The sequence below is a fragment of the Bos mutus genome, chromosome 4 (genome assembly GCF_027580195.1).
Source record: "Bos mutus isolate GX-2022 chromosome 4, NWIPB_WYAK_1.1, whole genome shotgun sequence".
NCBI lineage: Eukaryota > Metazoa > Chordata > Mammalia > Artiodactyla > Bovidae > Bos > Bos mutus.
Window position 1 is genome coordinate 4,251,077 of NC_091620.1, and position 16,399 is coordinate 4,267,475.

Consider the following 16,399-nt stretch of genomic DNA (forward strand, 5'->3'; position numbering starts at 1 on the left):
GTTATAGTTTATATTCAGTATTTTATTTTCAGGCATTGATTCTCTACTGTAGGGTTTATAGCAATGAATGTGTGCATTTTTTATGCAGAAAATGTTGGGGAAAGAGTCCAAAATGATTGTATCATTTTCTTTCCCTTGCACATTTTCTAGTAAAGTGGTTCATTTTTGTTTCTGTTAAGAGTAAAGGACATGTAAGAATTATGAGCGATGAGACTAAAGGAGCAGTTTTTAAGTTTGCAAAAAGCATAAATGAATCTAGCCGTCAGTAGGTACCTGTCTTATTACCTGACAATAGGGCACTAAGATCTAACATGAGATGAAAGTGATCAGTGTCAGACGGAACATGAGTTAATACAGTAAGAATTGTTGATAAATTATTTTAGTTTGGGACTAGATTAAATAAAATTTTTGTAGGAATCCTGACATAATGAAATATAAGATAAAAACTGGTTTTAAGGACTCGGCTGGTGGCACAGTGGATAAGAACCCGCCTGCCAACGCAGGGCACACAAATTGCAAACCACTTGCTACTGGTCGGTTAAGCCCACGTACCACAACTGCTGAGCCTGTGCTGCAGGACCTGCGAGCCGCAACTGCCGAAGCCCGTGTGCCCCAGAGCCCACGTCCGTAACAGGACGAGTGTGTGTACTGCAACAGAAGGGTCGCCCCCGCTCTCCACAGCTAGAGAAGGCCTGTGCAGGGCAACGATGACCCAGCACAGCCATAAATAAATGAATTTAAAAAAACCAAACAAACCGAAAACTGGTTTTGGTGTGAAGCGAATGGAAAAAAAAATAGTCTTCTGGTTAATAATAGTGGTTAATAGTCTGAACCAGAGGTAGTAACTCACAAACCCTGGACAGTGGGAGGAAGTAGAAAGGGGTGAGAAATGATGCAGGAAAGATTGTACAGGCTGAGAGAACCAGAGAAGCCAGGCGACCCAACAGTGGATTCGGAGCACTTGGCTGCCTTGAAAGTCAGAGTAGATGGGGTCGGGAGTGCCAGGAAATGTGGGGCCTATTGGTGGGCAGGAGTGTGCTGTCATCTAACGGGAGCCACAGGTGGCTTCTATGCTGAAATCAGGCTCAGGGACTCTAGGGTCAGTTTAATTAACATACTGAACTTTGTTTAGATCTGAATTAGAGTCTAGGCCAGCACGGGTGTTTGGAAATCATGTTTGTTCTCTTAGAAGTATGAGTGGTTACAGTGTATAAGACTGTGTGTATTAACTAGGAGTAGGAATTTGAGTTTTTTCTAACGTCGTTAATTTTTAATATTAGAGGTTTTTTCTCCTAGGATCAGTTTAATGTTTCTCATGGCTTTATAAATGGGACATTGTGCTGTATTTTTACGTCTTAATTATAAACAGCTTTTATGTGCGTGTACACATACGTGTATGCGTAACCGTTGTTCAGTATTTAATTCAGAAGAGTATGAGCTCACTTTCCCTCCTTGCTCTTTTGTCTGTCTGCCATGTAGGGAGGCATGGAGACTTTGGAGCTGCAGAAGGACATCAAAGAAGAGTCAGATGAGGAAGATGATGATGATGAAGAATCTGGACGATTACGTTTCAAAACTGAAAGGAAAGAAGGAACAATTATTAGGCTCTCAGATGTAACTAGAGAGAGAAGGAACATTCCAGAAACTTTGGGTAACATTTTTTACCTGTCTCACATTCTCTTGCATTCCCATTTCAACTTCCTGTATAGTACTGTTACGATTAATGAAGTAGATAAAAAACAGTTGACTTTATAGATTGTTATGCATGGTGTTCAGAAGGTGGATGGTCTGTATGAGGTGAGAGCTGAGTTAATAGTGCTGTAAAAGTCGCTCTATAAAAATGACTTGTCTTCTGGATTAAAAAAATGTTTGAATAAAATATCTGTTGTTTTGAAATAGTTTTCCTTTTGTAGTCTGTGACTTAGACTTGCTCTCCTGCATGCCGCGTGGTTCCTGGCTGGCTCTGGGAACATGATGTCGGGTGGTGCAGGGGCGTCTCGCCTTTCCCAGGTTGCCAGGGCTCCTTTTGGGCCAGATGGGCTTCATTCTGTGCCTTTTAGTGTCATTACAGCCGTGTCTGCGGTGTGTGTTTTCCTCTGCGCCGCCCTGCTCAGTGCTCAGGGAAAGGGCTTGTCTGTCGCACCATCAGTTGCACGTCGTTCTGTTGCAGACCCACAGCAGGCTGCTGCTGCTGAACAGAGCCTTTTCCAGTGTTCACCCTGCCCACATTCTTCTGGAGTTCTTTCCAGTGCCCACTGCAAGGAATAAAGCAGTGGTTCTCAAATTTGAGCAACAGAATCCCCCAGAAGACTTGTTAAAACGCATACTTCTGGGTGCACTCTCAGCTGCTCCGATTCAGTAGGTTTAGGATAGTGCCCAAGAAAGTTGAATTTCTGACGAGTTTGCAGGTATTGTTGTTCCTGTTGCTCCAAAGTCCATGCTTTCAGAACCACTGGGCTACTGTCCTGTATTCCAAGGAGTAGGGTGGGTGGGTGGAAGAACAGAGAATTACACCTGTTCTCTGGTCTTGGTCAAAGTAAAATCAGTTACTACCTTTATTACTTTGTAAAACCGTTATTTGTAGCCACTTACTGTTGGAGGCCTGAGCATGTGTCTCGCAGTGGCAGAAATGAATTCTCTGTGAGAACACCAAGCTTTCAAGGTGCACATCGTAATAGTAGTGAGCCCATCTTACCATGTTACATCCCTAGGTGAGGTTTGTGGAGAGATTGATCTGGAGTCTTAGTGTTCTCTGTCTTTCCCTTCTGGTTTCCTGCTTCTAGCTTTTGGCCCAGGCTCTTCCCTGGACTTTGCTCAGGTTATGGTATTAAGTTGCTTGTTGGTTTGAACCAGTACAATATAGGCTTCTAAGAAAGAGCTGAGAAGTTGGCCTTGGGTAAAAGGAGATGGAGCCAGCTTAGGTCTTAAAACAGGGGGATGGGAAAAAATGAAAAGTGTTGTCATCAGGAGTGATTGGCAGCGTCACACAGCAAGCATATTGAAACAGACATCTCAGTCTTGGACTGGGGTAAGACGGGCAAGGGAAAGATGGCGCCCTCGCTGCTCACAGACAGCGGTGGCTGCGGCTTGTTAGGGAAGGAGAGTGCCGTCGAGGGGCGGGGTGCGGTGAGCGTCCCTTCTGCTTCTGTGTAGCTGGGCTGTGGCTTTATTACATAAATCTGGGAGCTGTACGTTATGTCTTAATAAGTGTTAGCTGCATGTTCTAAGTGTGTGAAGTCAGCTCTCGGACACCATTAGGAATGGTGGCCTTTGCTCTCTGCAGCCAGCTGCTTATGGGCTCTGGTACACTTTATACATCACCCTCTCTGCACCCCCAGAGCCCCTGCTCCTCCTGTCCCCTGATCCTCAGCTACGGTTATCTCGCCTCTGTTCACTTGAACTTGACCCAAGCACTGACAAGTTCTGAAGTGTCTGAATTGCCTGTGTTCATAATTTGTACTTGTTTTATCCCTGCGTCCCTTTCTTTTCAGGATCTTTGCCTCATTTGGTTCTTCACAGGGTCATTTGTACTTCTTTTATTAAATAATTTGTGTTGCTTTTTTTTTTTTTAAGTCATTTCTTAGTTCTATAGTCATGTCATTCTGAGACAAGAAGCTGGAAAGGGTTATTGATGGGTAGGTTGGCCCTTTAAATATGGGCGGAGAGGCAAGAGTGGCTGAAGCATTAACAGTTCGACCATTTACCATTCTTTTAAACGTTAGGAAAAAGCCTTTAAATGTATTTGTGCAGAATGTGATTCTTTGGCTAGATAATAGGGCAAATAAAATTGACACTAAAGAAGTATCTTTCTCTGTTCCCTATTTGTAAGCCCCGTGTAGGAAAGCTGCAGTAGGAAAGCTCCGTGTTTAAAAACAGGTTTTCATTTTTCTAGAAAAATTAGGATTATTCCCAGTATAGAAATGATTTTTCTATCTATTTTAGAGTTTGGTTTCCTAAAGCAGTGAGCTCCTTTGTTTCCTTAACACCTCTCACCCCAACAAAAAGTTAATTTTATACAGAAGAAAAATATTCATTGAGAGAGAGAAGCTCCTATAGTATTTGGTATACTAGATATTCCCATGAATTTTTACTCATCACTTTGTGTACTCCTGGTGATAGAAACACCAGTTTCAGGTTTTGTATACAGATGCTTGCATTGATTTGACTGTAAAGCTGCTCACATACTCTTTGTAATGGGATTAAAATATCTTGCTACCGGAGTATGTATATCTCCTGTGATGGATTTTTCTTGACAATTGATCTCTTTTAACATTCTGAATACAAATAAAGGCAGTTATTTTGTGATACCATTGATTACTTTTGAGAACATTCTGCTCTACAAAGAAGAATGAAATAATGCTCTGGCCTGGGAATAGTGAGTTCTCTTCAGAATCTGGAAGGGCATTCAGTCACTTTTAGTCTTCTTCACGTTCAAATGTATGATGTCATCCTTAAGTAATTCATATTTGTGACAGTCTTGACCATTATGGAGCCTGAGACACAGATGTTGATCTGTATTTTCAGTTCATATTGGATTAGGCATAGAATTTTGGGCTGTTACCTGAGTTATGATCTTAAGTACTGAGCTTCTGTCCTCAACGAGGATTCTGGGAATTAAATACCTTAGAGAAAATGTGACATCATCAGTTTTCCCAAGGATACAAAACTATATACTTAAGAGACAAGTTTTTCATTATATAAAAAGGATCCCATAGGATATGAGGGCTTAATTCTCTCACAGAATGCAGTTGAAAAGGGTTTCTAGAACATGCATGTGTAAGAGAAAGATTTATTTTGAATGGCAAAGTCAAAAGCCGTCTCTAAAACATGGGTGTCACTGACCAGTTACCCTGAAGTGTCAGCACAGAGGTTCAGAGGGGCCAGTTCTTTTGCCCTAGGAGGTGGACCTCAGATTCTCTCTGGAAGCAGTACCAGTGGAAAACGAAAGGCTGTGCTTATTTTAGTTAGGCTTTTATAATTTGTGATCTGTAAGTACCCTGCTGGGTTTTGCTGTATTCCAAGTTTCACTGGGCACAGGTAATACGTTAAATTATGTTTCATTGCTTTAGCCTGAAGAACATTGTTGTTAGGCCCACATAATGTTCTCTTGAAATAATATCCTTGGTTACTTTTGCTTAAGGCAAATGATCTTTGGGGAAAACAGTTTTTTTTAATTGATATACAAATTGTGTATTTATACAGCAGAATACTCCAATAGAGAAAAGAAATAAACATCTGCAATAACATACAATTTTTTCATATATTAATAACAATTTAAGATCACTAGTGCCAGCAGTAAGATAACTACCTTCAGTTTACACAATGGTCCGTGCATTTGCAAGGTTTTCAAAAATTTCTTGATTCAATTATCTTATTTAAAAAAAAGCCACAACCAAAAATAAAAACCTCAGACTGTCATTTGTTGTTTCTGTTTTGCCAAATAAACTGTATTTTGTAGACATTCATTATGTATTAGTTAAAGTATTTTTAGGTACATATGTTTTTCTTAAGCACATTTTAGAAGGGGACAACACAATGTAAAACTTTGTTACATTACACTCTTATCTCTTTCCTTTGGAATATGGACCAAGTTCAGAAAACACTTAAGCAGAAATTAACATTTCAGTTGAAGTTACAAATGTAATTTCCATCCTGTCATATTTTGGTGACCTTTTGTGACAGCTTGTCTCAATTGGAGGAATGCATTTTTACTTGCTGATTAAAGATGTCATTTGAAACCATTTTATTACTGGGGATAGTGAAATTAATCTTGACACTTAGACCACTAGAAAAATAATTGCTGATTCACCACATAAAATGTGTATGTGAACCTGTCATGTAGTCAAGATTAGAATAAAAGTCTGTGCTTGTTAAGAGGAGATTAAATTTTCTTTGGAATGGAGTCTAGATCCATTTGAAGGGAAGGGGGTTACCTTAGAAACAATTTCCAGAAAATGAAATGTGGCTTAGAGACTTTGGAAGAGTGTGGAGATGATTATGGAATCCAAGGTAGGAGAAAAACTGGTAATATTTAAAATGTACCCTCTGCTGTGGAAGAAGGCATGCTGCTCAGGCGCTTCAGTTGTGTCCGACTGTGCGACACTATAGACGGCAGCCCACCAGGCTCCCCCGTCCCTGGGATTCTCCAGGCAAGAACACTGGAGCGGGTTGCCATTTCCTTCTCCAATGCATGAAAGTGAAAAGTGAAAGTGAAGTCGCTCAGTCGTGTCCGACTCTATGCGACCCCATAGACAGCAGCCTACCAGGCTCCTCCGTCCACGGAATTTTCCAGGCAAGAGTACTGGAGTGGGGTGCCATTGCCTTCTCCGGGAAGAAGGCATGGGAATGCTTCTTAGTAGAATTCAGTGAAATCTTTGAAAGGTGTTTACTAATAGAGCATATATTATCATAGCTTAGAACTGTATTTGAATAAGTTACTTTTTCTTCTAAGAATTCAGAATAATGTGCCTACTGAGTAGGGCCAGAAACTTTGATTGTGGCCCCATAGCATTGATCAGAGAGGAGGGCATGTTCTGTGGCTTTGCTCGCATTTGCTGTAGCTTCCCTGTCAGGTGGTATGGATGGAGGTCTGTCTGCACAGAGTAAAGTTGGTGTTGTTTTTAAATAAATCAGAAAATCTGGCTTGGTGTAGTACTAAATGAGTTTCCGTTCTTTATGAAATTTAAGTACTTGGCTTAAGAGTGATTTTATTAGTAGTTTTGCTTTTAAAGCAGAACAATCAGTGATTTCTAATTTTTGAGTCTCTGTGCCACTGTGAATTAATACTTACACTGGATTCGCATAGACGAGTGTCCTGGTTACTGGGGTAGCCAGGTCTTGACCAACATCATCTGCCATCAGTGAAAGAACGTGATGCCTAGCAGATGAGGAGTGGTGGTTGGGTTGAACTTCTTCAGCTCCTCCTTTTTAGCTTTCCTCAGCACATTTTAGTGGTCTCAAATGAAGATTCAGATTTACAGGAGGTCCTCGTATGTTAAAGAAGAAGCATGTCTTCATGTAACAGGCCTCGTTCATGGCGTCCGGGTGTCTCTGTACCCTACCCCCGGCTGCTTACTGCTGAAGTGGAGTTGTTTGATGTTGGTGAAGCACCCGCTGATCCTGAGTTTCCTTGTCACATACTTGTTTTATTTTGTGTCTCCCTATAGATCTGATTTCGCCTCTTTGAAGGTATCTAACACATATGCATCTTTTCAAATAGAGCTTTCAGCAGAAGCCAAAGCTGCGTTGCTTGAATTTGAAGAGAGGGAGCGACAGCACAAGCAGGGCCGGTACGGCTCCAGGCGGGGAGGAAGGAGAGGAGGTGCGTCCCTGTGCCGTGGCGTTGGAGACCAGAGGAGGGAGAGCAGCGAGCGGGGGCGCGCCAAGGACCACAGGCCCGCTCTGCTGCCCACGCAGCCCCCTGTGGTGGTGAGTTGCTCAGCTCCGTCCTGGGAGCCTGCACGCTGAGAACAAGGGAAAGTTCTCTCTGGTATGGGTTTCGTATTTTGCATTTGCCTTAGTCTGAGATGAAAATTTAGTAAAAGGCGTCACAGCTAAAGTTTCTTTATACCCTGTGGTATGATTTCGTTGTTCAGTTGCGAAGTGGTGCCTGACTCTTTGTGACCCCACTGACCGCAGCGCTCCAGGCTTCGCTGTCCCTCAACCATCTCACGCAGTTTACCCGGGTTCATGTCCATTGAATCGGTGATACCATCCAACCGTCTCCTCCTCTGTGCTCCCTTTCTCCTCCTGCCTTCTTCAATCTTTCCCAGCATCAGGGTCTTTTCCGCTGAGTCTGCTCTTTGTATCATGTAGCCAGAGTATTGGAGCTTCAGCATCAGTCCCTCCAATGAGTATTTAGGGTTGGTTTCCTTTTAGATTGACTGGTTTGATCTCCTTACAGTCGAAGGGACTCTTAAGAGTCTTCTTCAGCACCATAATTCGAAAGCACTTGTTCTTTGGCACTCAGCCTTCTTTATTGTCCAGCTCTCACATCTGTTCATGACTACTGGAAAGACCATAGTCTTGACTTTACAGAAGCCTTGACTATACAGACCTTTGTCAGCAAGGTGGTCTTTGCTTTTAAGTCTGGGTTTGTCATAGCTTTCCTGCCAAGAAGCAATTGTCTTCTAATTTCATGGCTGCAGTCACCATCCGCAGTGACTTTAGAGCCTAAGCAGAGGCAATCTGTCACTGCTTCCACTTTTTCCCTTTCTATTTGCCATGAAGTGATGGGAGCAGATGCCAAAAAAATCCTAGTTTTTTAATATTGAGTATTAAGTCGGCTTTTTTTCACTCTCCTTCATTCTCATCAAGAGACTCTTTAGTTCCACTTCACTTTCTTCAATTAGAGTGGTATCATCCGCATATCCAAGGTTTTTCTTCTGGCAATCTTGATTCCAGCTTGTAACTCATCCAGTATATGGTCTTAAAAATCCAGTCTTCTAGTATTGAGGTGGTGAAGACTGATTCTTTGCCAGTACTGAGGAAGAAAGAATCAGTGAGAGAGCTGATGTCTTCCACGGGTTAAACCACACAGGAACCTTGCTCGTCTCTTCTGCTGGTGGAGGGGCGCTGCTCCTGTGAACACCATCCTGAAAACACAGACTGTGTTACATTGAGAATCTAGCCATAATGGTGTATTTTATAAAATATTTTTTCTTATAATCTGCTTACCATAGGTTTTTCCTTAAATGTAGCAGTTTCTCTTACAAATAACTGTCATCTCCTCTCCATAGAAATGGAGATTGTCATATCCATTAAAAATTTTCATAATTTAGGACTAAATCATGTAATTGTAATTTCAGCTTCGTTTGAATTTCTCAGGAACAAAGACAGGAAGTGTAGTGGTTTTTTTGGGGTTGTTGTTCTTTCAGTTAACTGTAGTATTTTACAATTTTTCCTTCAGAAGTTAGTCTTCAAGGACAGATTTATTTAATGTAAATATGTGTTTGCACTATCTACCCTCCTACATTATTACGTGCGTGTAGGGGAAAATCACACCTGACCTCGGAGTAGAAAATTGTGTTTTAGTAGGCATTCATTTGTGAAATAACAAAATAGAAAAGGTGATATACTGTTTTTGCATGAGAATTCTAATTTCAGTGAACAGGGAAGAAAGGCTGGTGGGTTGATCACGGCATAAAGAGATTGATGATACTGATAGCTGCTCTCTGCTCATACCCATTTGTTTTTAAGCTTCTCTGATAACAGGAAGATTGGCCCTTCAGTTTTTTCCTTTTCTTCCCCATCTTGCGTCCTCGCCCCCAAGTTGCATTGTGTGTGTTGAACTGCCAGCTCCATGATTTTGGCCTCCGAAGCGGGGAAACAGCCAGTAGGTGACGAGTTTTTACATAGCTGTTCCTCCATGATCCTGGAAAAATAACTGAACTCCCTACTTTCTTACCCAGATAGAGAGGCTCAACTGGGAGCCCTGAGTGCTTTAGAAGTGTTACCCAAGTGTCAGTTGGCCCAAGTCCCTCCTGACAGCAACATCGTGTTTGGAATTCCCTAGGTGCTAGCGGGCTCAACCTACTGCCGGCCCGACTCCGCCTGCCGGAGCCTTGGCCTGTGAGCTGTACGTGCATCTTTGCTAGCAGTGGTATTTTAAAGCTGCAGGTTGCTGAAGCAGTCACGGCTTTCTGGCATGGCCTTAACCTTGCTCTGCTCATGTCCACCTTGGTCCCGGCCGCACCCCAGCCCAGAGCCGTCTGTGTCTCCGGCTCCTTTTCTGCCGTGGCTCTGCTTGTGTCTGTTTTCTCCTTGGTCCATCTGTTGGCGCTGGCACTTTGCTCCTGCCGCTCCCGAGCGTGCTCTGAGGATCGCCTCCTCACCTTTGCAGTCTGTCCTAGTAGACTGCTCTCTGGGCCCTTGGGCGTCACCTGTGAGCTCCTTTCTTGAGCCTCTCTTACTTTGAGTGTCTTGAGATTGGGGTGTAGTCTCATCTCTTCCAACGGGGCCCCTTCTCTCTCTCCTGTTTCTTTGGCTGCATTGTCCTCAGGCCAGTTTCTGATCAGAGCTCTCACTCGGCAACATTGTCCTTCCTGCCATCTGCTCTCTCCACATGAGTCTGGGTCTCTAGCCTGCACCTCTTGCCAGCTCAGTTTCTTCATTTCCTAGCTGCCCTGGGCTTCTCTGCATGGCTGTTGCCCAGGCTCTAAATTCCCCTTGTTTAGAACATGTGATCTCCTTAAAAGTCCTTCGCGTGGTCGAGTGCGGGGCCCTGCCCTGTGTGCTTTCCCGGTTGAGTTCAGGTTTAGTTAAGCTGCCCCTCTGTCAGCGCGCTGCCCGTGCGGATTCAGTGCTGATGGGATGGAAGAGGCTGCTTTACGCACAGCTATGCACGGTACAGATGCCGTGCCTCAGAGGAGGGAACGGACCAGTCTCTGGGAGCATGTGTGCCCATGGATTTATGCTAGCTCTGCATCTTCAGGAAAGCCCTCCCCGAGGAAGGACAGGTTCGACAAGGTCGTGCACACTTGGGTTTCAAAATTCTCAGACCACGGCTGTTTCTTTCCTTTAGCTCCCGGCGTCTGTAGCCTGTTAAATGGTCCGTCTTCTTCTGTCCCCTTTCCCCTCGTCTGTCACACACTGTTAGTCATCGTCATCAGACACTGTAGAGGCTCCGGAATGGAATTCAGAAGCCTCTGAAGTCTGGCGTCATCCCAGGCGACCAGTGTGCAGGGTGCCCTGGCTGGTGGCAGCCTGTCGCCTCTGCCGCCCTGTGCGGCCGGTTGGATGAGTGCTCATAGGCAGGGCTTGTGGAACCAGGTTCTCTGCTCCTCTGCTTGCCAGCCGCGAGGAGGATCACGACGGGCCGGCTTCGTAGGCTTGTTGGCGGTGAGTTACTCCACATACAGACCTGTCAGCGCGTGCTTAAGACACCGGCGGAGGGGAGGAGGCCCAGTGCTCTTGAGGCTGTGGTGGGGGTCTCCTCCTCTCTCAAGACTGTTGCGCTAAGTAACCCCGAGATCCTTGACCACACAGAGGGTGTGTGTTCCCACTCTAGCACCCTCCGATCTTCGAATGTGGCTGCAGCCACGCTGGCCCACGAGTGCGCCTCCGGGCGTGTGTTCCGCCTCCGCTGCTCTCAGGCGATGCCGTTCCACCGCTTGCCTGGCTCCTTCCCCTCCTTCCTGGTTCAGAGGCCACCTTCTCAGGAACTGTCCCTCCCCTCTGGGAGCCCTTGGCCCTCTCTGCCACCTGCTCTCTAGCGGGGCTGCCCCTGCACTGCCCGCCTGTCTCTTAGGCTTTCTGGAGGAGGAGTGGGCCCGCCCAGGCAGCTTGTGCTCCGCCCACAATGCGTGGCTCGTGGCAGGCAGTTCTGATGGTTGAGCTGCAGTTTTTCCCTTTTGGAATCTATGCGTTATGTTCGGGGGCTGCGGTCTTCCCTCTTTGTCCTGATTTTGGCTCTCGTCGTCAGACGGTAGCCATAACTGTGAGCAGGTGGAGCAGCTCATTTATCCTGCTGTTCTATACGTTTGTTACTAATAAACTTACTTCTGAGTCAACTCTTACAGTGCAGTCAGTGTGAAATCTGTAAGGCACTGGCATTTTTCCTTGTAAGTGTTGATTGTTGTGACTTTGTCTCTTTTGGTGGTTTTAGACGTACTCTCCAAGATTAATTCCTCCTCCACAGCCTCAGCCACCGCCCCGCCACCACCGCCACCGCCTCCGCAGCAGCCGATCCGCAGTCTGTTCCAGCAGCAGCAGCTCCAGCCCCTGCTGCCCCTGCAGCACCCGCACCACCCGTCCCCTCCGCAGGGGATGCACATGCCGCCCCAGATCGAGGCCCCCCGGGTGATGATGACCCCTCCTCCCGTGACCCCACAGCAGCCCAAGAACATACACATCAACCCCCACTTCAAAGGGGCCGTGGTGACGCCCGTTCAAGGTACGTGTCTCCTTTGCTGTGGTCAAGTTCCAGGTGACTGCCTAGTCCGTTATCACTTCCAGGTCCATAAGGACTCCGGGGGCTCCCCGAGTCCTTCCCACTGCTCACATGCATGCCGGCTGCCGGGTCAGGCTCCTCTCAGCTTGTGTGTCTCCTGTCACGGTGCTCCGGGGAGGGCATTGCGAGCGTGCGGCAAAGGCGCAGGGCCTTAGAGGCCACTGTGGAGGGCTCTGGGTGGCCCTCCTCGTCACTTCCTGGTGGGGCTGAGTGCCAAGGGCCTGTCCCCTCAGGTGCCACTCGCGCTGCTTTTTTGAGTTCCAGAGGTGCACACCCGTCTGTTCATGGTCAGTTCTGATAGTATGATCACAGACGCACGTTCCTCAAGCGAGGAGACTAGTTCTGAGCAGTGGACACGGAGCGTATCTTCACGCACCCGCTCAGCGCAGCGTTGAGGCAGACGCCGTTCTCCGTGGGGTTGGAGATCTGCCGGTGAACACAGCGGTCAGCGCTTGCTGTGGGTGTCATCTAGCACCTTAGCAGCGACAGTGAGCCATGAAGACGGTGAATGAAGGCCCCGTGTGGCGCGTTGGAGAACGGAAGCGCAGTGCTGAGGAGAGCAGGGGAGCCCTGTGGTGGCGGGGCCGACTGCGCTGAGAAGGGAAGACCCGAAGGGGCGGGGGCTGCTGCCGTGCCTGTCAGCGGAGGGGTCTTCCAGGCAGAGGGGCCGGCCGGCGCAGAGGCGCCTCTTTCTGACGAGGCTGTGCCTTTTGTGTTCAGGTAACTAAAGAGAGACCAGGTGACAATTAGTGGAGTGCAGCGGTGGAGAGAAATGCGGAGCCTTGTCGTGTGAGACCTGGGAGCCTCCTGAGAGCTTTGCTTTTGTTCCGAATGAAGTGGGCCGTGATTAGAGGAGTCTGAGCACAGGAATAGCATCGTCGCTGTGTGTTTGACAAGGGTTGTTCTTGCTGCTGTGTTGAGAGTGGGCTCGTGAGCGGCAGGGGTGGAAACCAGGTGTTGAGTGGGGAGGTGAGTGCAGTGGCCCGGGTCAGGAGCCGGGCGTGCCTCAGGGCAGGACTGATGGATGGGCTGAGTGTGGACGGGAGAGAAGACGCAGCGACGCTGAAGGGGCCCGAGCGCTGGAGGGCGGGGTTGCTGTCACGGAGCGCGCTGGAGGCCCAGCAGGTTTTCAGGGGAGACCGCGAGCGCTGTGCTGGAGACACCTAGACACGCAGGCGCGCGTGTCGGGGTGAGGTGACCAGGAAGCGTGCAGACGAGGTCTGGGTGCGGAGCTGGAGTGGGGCTCTGTGGCATCTCGATGGACCTGGGGCCTGGAACCTGGGGCACGTGACATGCCAGGGTGGGGGTCTGCAGGGAGGGGGAGCCCAGTGCTCGGGCGGCTGGGGGCGGGCTGCAGGCTGGGTGCTGGGCCCACAGTCGCCGGGTCTGTGGGGTTCAGGCAGGGTGCTTTTGGTGATGTGGTGGCGGTACACGCCTCATTGAGGTGGGCTTGAGCGGGAACGGGGTGCAAGCGTGGGAGACGATTGTATTGACAGGGATGATACAAGATGGACGTTGCCAAGATGGACGTTGGGGAGCCGGAGAGTGGGAGTACTGGGCAGCCCTAGCACCCCCTGGAGCTGTCGGCCATGAGCTTGGATAGACCTGGCCACCTGCATGGTTCTCTCCAACCACACTCCCCTTTCTGCGTCAGGTGTAGCCTAGACAGCATTGGAGTTGCTGGAGTTAGGCTGTTGACGAAGCAGTAGAGGAGGCGTCTTGCTCACAGTGAAGGCCATGGAGTGTATGATGATAAGGGGCCAGGAGATGTTTGTGGGGTTCTGCAGTCGGGAGGTTAGGGTCATGGAGGGAGTGAGGCGGGAAGGTTGAGGTGGTGTAAGGTCATGGAGAACATGCAGGTCTCAGGGCTGGGGCAGCTCTGGAAACAGCAGCTTGACTGTGCTTAGTTAAATAGAAAACCACTGTTGTTCTTGAGAGAGACTGGTTGTCTAGTTGTCTCCTGTACGCAAAAGATAGAGTAACCCAGTGATTCTCAGCCTCACACAGTCAAAAGGTGTTTTAAAAAATTAAAAAGATGTGTGCATACCTTTGATAGCACCTACTTTCTTTTCAAGGATGAAGAGTGTTTTATCATATTGTAATCAACCAGTTTTGTTGGAAATTTAACATGTTTTTGAGATTTTCAGTATTAAAATTGAAAACCTAGTCCATTAATTCATGGGACAGTGTGGGATATAACTATTAAATGCCAAATGTAAAGAGTTCAAGGTTCAGCTGGAACGGTCTCTTAGCATTACAGGTTGTAAATTGTCTCCTGTTCACAGCGGAGGAGGAAGCAGGTAGGGAGAAGTGTGATCTTAATCAGAAGTCTAATGTACCGATTTCTTTGCTTAATCATAATAAGCAAAAAATAGTTTATCTTAGTGCTCTATTTTAAAAATAATGTTGATTGACTTTTAAGCTGTATTACTTCTGTGGTGCTGATTTACCAGAACTTTTTCAAATTAAAACTAAATGCTGTTACATTGTTCTTGCTGAGTTCTCCATGGTATCCCTTTGTGTCTGTCTGTGTTTGATCTTCTCTTATAAGCACATTGGTCATGTTGGATCAGGGCCCCTGCCCTGCCCCCGTGACCTCATTTTCCCTCCATCACTTCTTTAAAGGTGCATTTCCACATGACCTTCCGAAGTCCTTGTGAGGAAGATTCCGGGGTGTGAAGCTGAGAAGGGGCTGCCCTTCAGCCCTTGCACCTGGCCGTCCGAAATCTTCCTGGACGCGTCTGGCAGGACATTTTAATGGAGGGGTTAGCATGCTACCATAGAGTGGGCACCTCTTGCGAGGGGATTTTTTTACCTCCCAAATCAAAATCAGTATAAGGCTCGTGTATGAAACAGCTTAAACATGCAGGGTGTGGAGCTAGCATCTGGCCTTTTCCCTGTTTTTGAAACTATTTGACACTGTTCTGGCAAGTTGCTGGAACTGTGCCTCTTGAAACACACAGACGACAGGTCTCGGCGTGGCAGGCTGTCGGGTCGGTTGTCCTGCGTCACAGCAGCCGGCACAGATAGCCACACTGTGCGTGTGCGTTTTCTTCTCTGCCCGCTTCACTCGTCTCCCACCTCCCTCCCTTATGAGCCTGGAGGATTGGGATATAAATTTGTGTTCAATGGGCGTCGGAAAATGTAACTCGGATTAGATACCCTGGATCACCTGCATATGGATGTCGGAAACAAAGGAGGTTTCTTACTGTAGAGGAATAATATCTTCTCTGGTGCGGAGTATTTTAATTCTAAGTAAGAATTCACCGTTGAAATGGAAGCTTCTGCTTGTGCTGTTGTACACTGAAGACAAAAGTTCTCTCCCCGTCCCTTTATGGAATCGTATCAGTACAAACATGCAGCCTTTGCTTAAGTGTAAACCTAGCGTGTTGTGCACGTGTGTGTTCCGTGTGGCGCTCGGTGTGCTGTGCTCCTCTCCTGGCGGGTTCAGGTAAAGCCAAGTGTAACGAGTGCTGTTTTCCTCACAGTGCCCTTGCTGCCAGTCCCGAGCCAGCCGAGACCTGCGGTGGGACCCCAGAGATTCCCAGTGAGTAGCAGCTGCTCCTTCTGCTCTCGTAGGGATGAGCACACATTTACCAGGAAATATTAATACGGCAAATACAAGTGGTGCCAGCCAAATATAAGTTTAAGGATTTGTAAATATTGACAATAATTTTTGCAGTGGAAAATGTTTGTTAAAAGCTTAAGGTCAATGGATTTTTGAGAATGGAATTAATTTTGTTTAACTGTAAAATTGTTGAATCAGGATCATCAGTAGAATGCCTTTTGTCTTAAAGAATGTGAATTTTGATTTTATTGTTGCCTTATGTTAGGTGAGGAAGGGCCTTTATTATCTTGTGTGTGGAGCCATTTGTGCACTTGGGGGAGTGTGAGTGTGTGTATGCCATTTTAGGGAGTAATAATGAGATGTCTACTTGTTTAAAAAAACAAGCGCAAAGGTCTTCATGAGCCATTGGTTTTATATTTTAAAAATGCGGGTTTTCTTTTTAAAGTATCTTTAAGACACCCTCGCCCCACTTTCCTGTGTTCCCATAATTTTATCCATTCTTCTGATAATGTTTTAATTAGAAGAAAAATGTCCATTAAATAGTTATCCATTTAAATAAATAAATTTCATTTTATTTGACTTTTTGTTTGATTTGTAGTTAGTTCATAGTTTTATTAAATCAGTGAGAATGTGTTCTAAGAACAATTTGAGAAAAAAAAAAGGACCAGACCATAACATTTTAGTTTGTATATAAAACAGATGTAGTTTTGTTGATGCTAAATAATCTGATTTCCTGGAAATACCTAAATGACCTGTTTGACCCTAGCTTTGATCCTCAGTAGTAGCTACCATGTTAACCCACTCCAGTGTTTTTGCCTGGAGAATCCCAGGGACGGGAAGCCTGGTGGGCTGCCGTCTCTGGGGTCGCACAGAGTCGGACA

The 16,399-nt window shown here is 46.5% G+C and overlaps 1 protein-coding gene across 1 annotated transcript in view; it reads left to right on the top strand.

Annotated features, from left to right (window-relative positions):
* The window catches only part of RBM33 (RNA binding motif protein 33), a 111,525-nt gene that overhangs the window by 40,394 nt on the left and 54,732 nt on the right, over positions 1–16,399 (top strand). The window contains exons 7-10 of the mRNA XM_070368986.1: positions 1,480–1,651; positions 7,220–7,432; positions 11,645–11,893; positions 15,439–15,497. Of these exons, the coding sequence (XP_070225087.1) occupies positions 1,480–1,651; positions 7,220–7,432; positions 11,645–11,893; positions 15,439–15,497 (693 nt within the window). The remainder of the gene's footprint in view (positions 1–1,479; positions 1,652–7,219; positions 7,433–11,644; positions 11,894–15,438; positions 15,498–16,399) is intronic.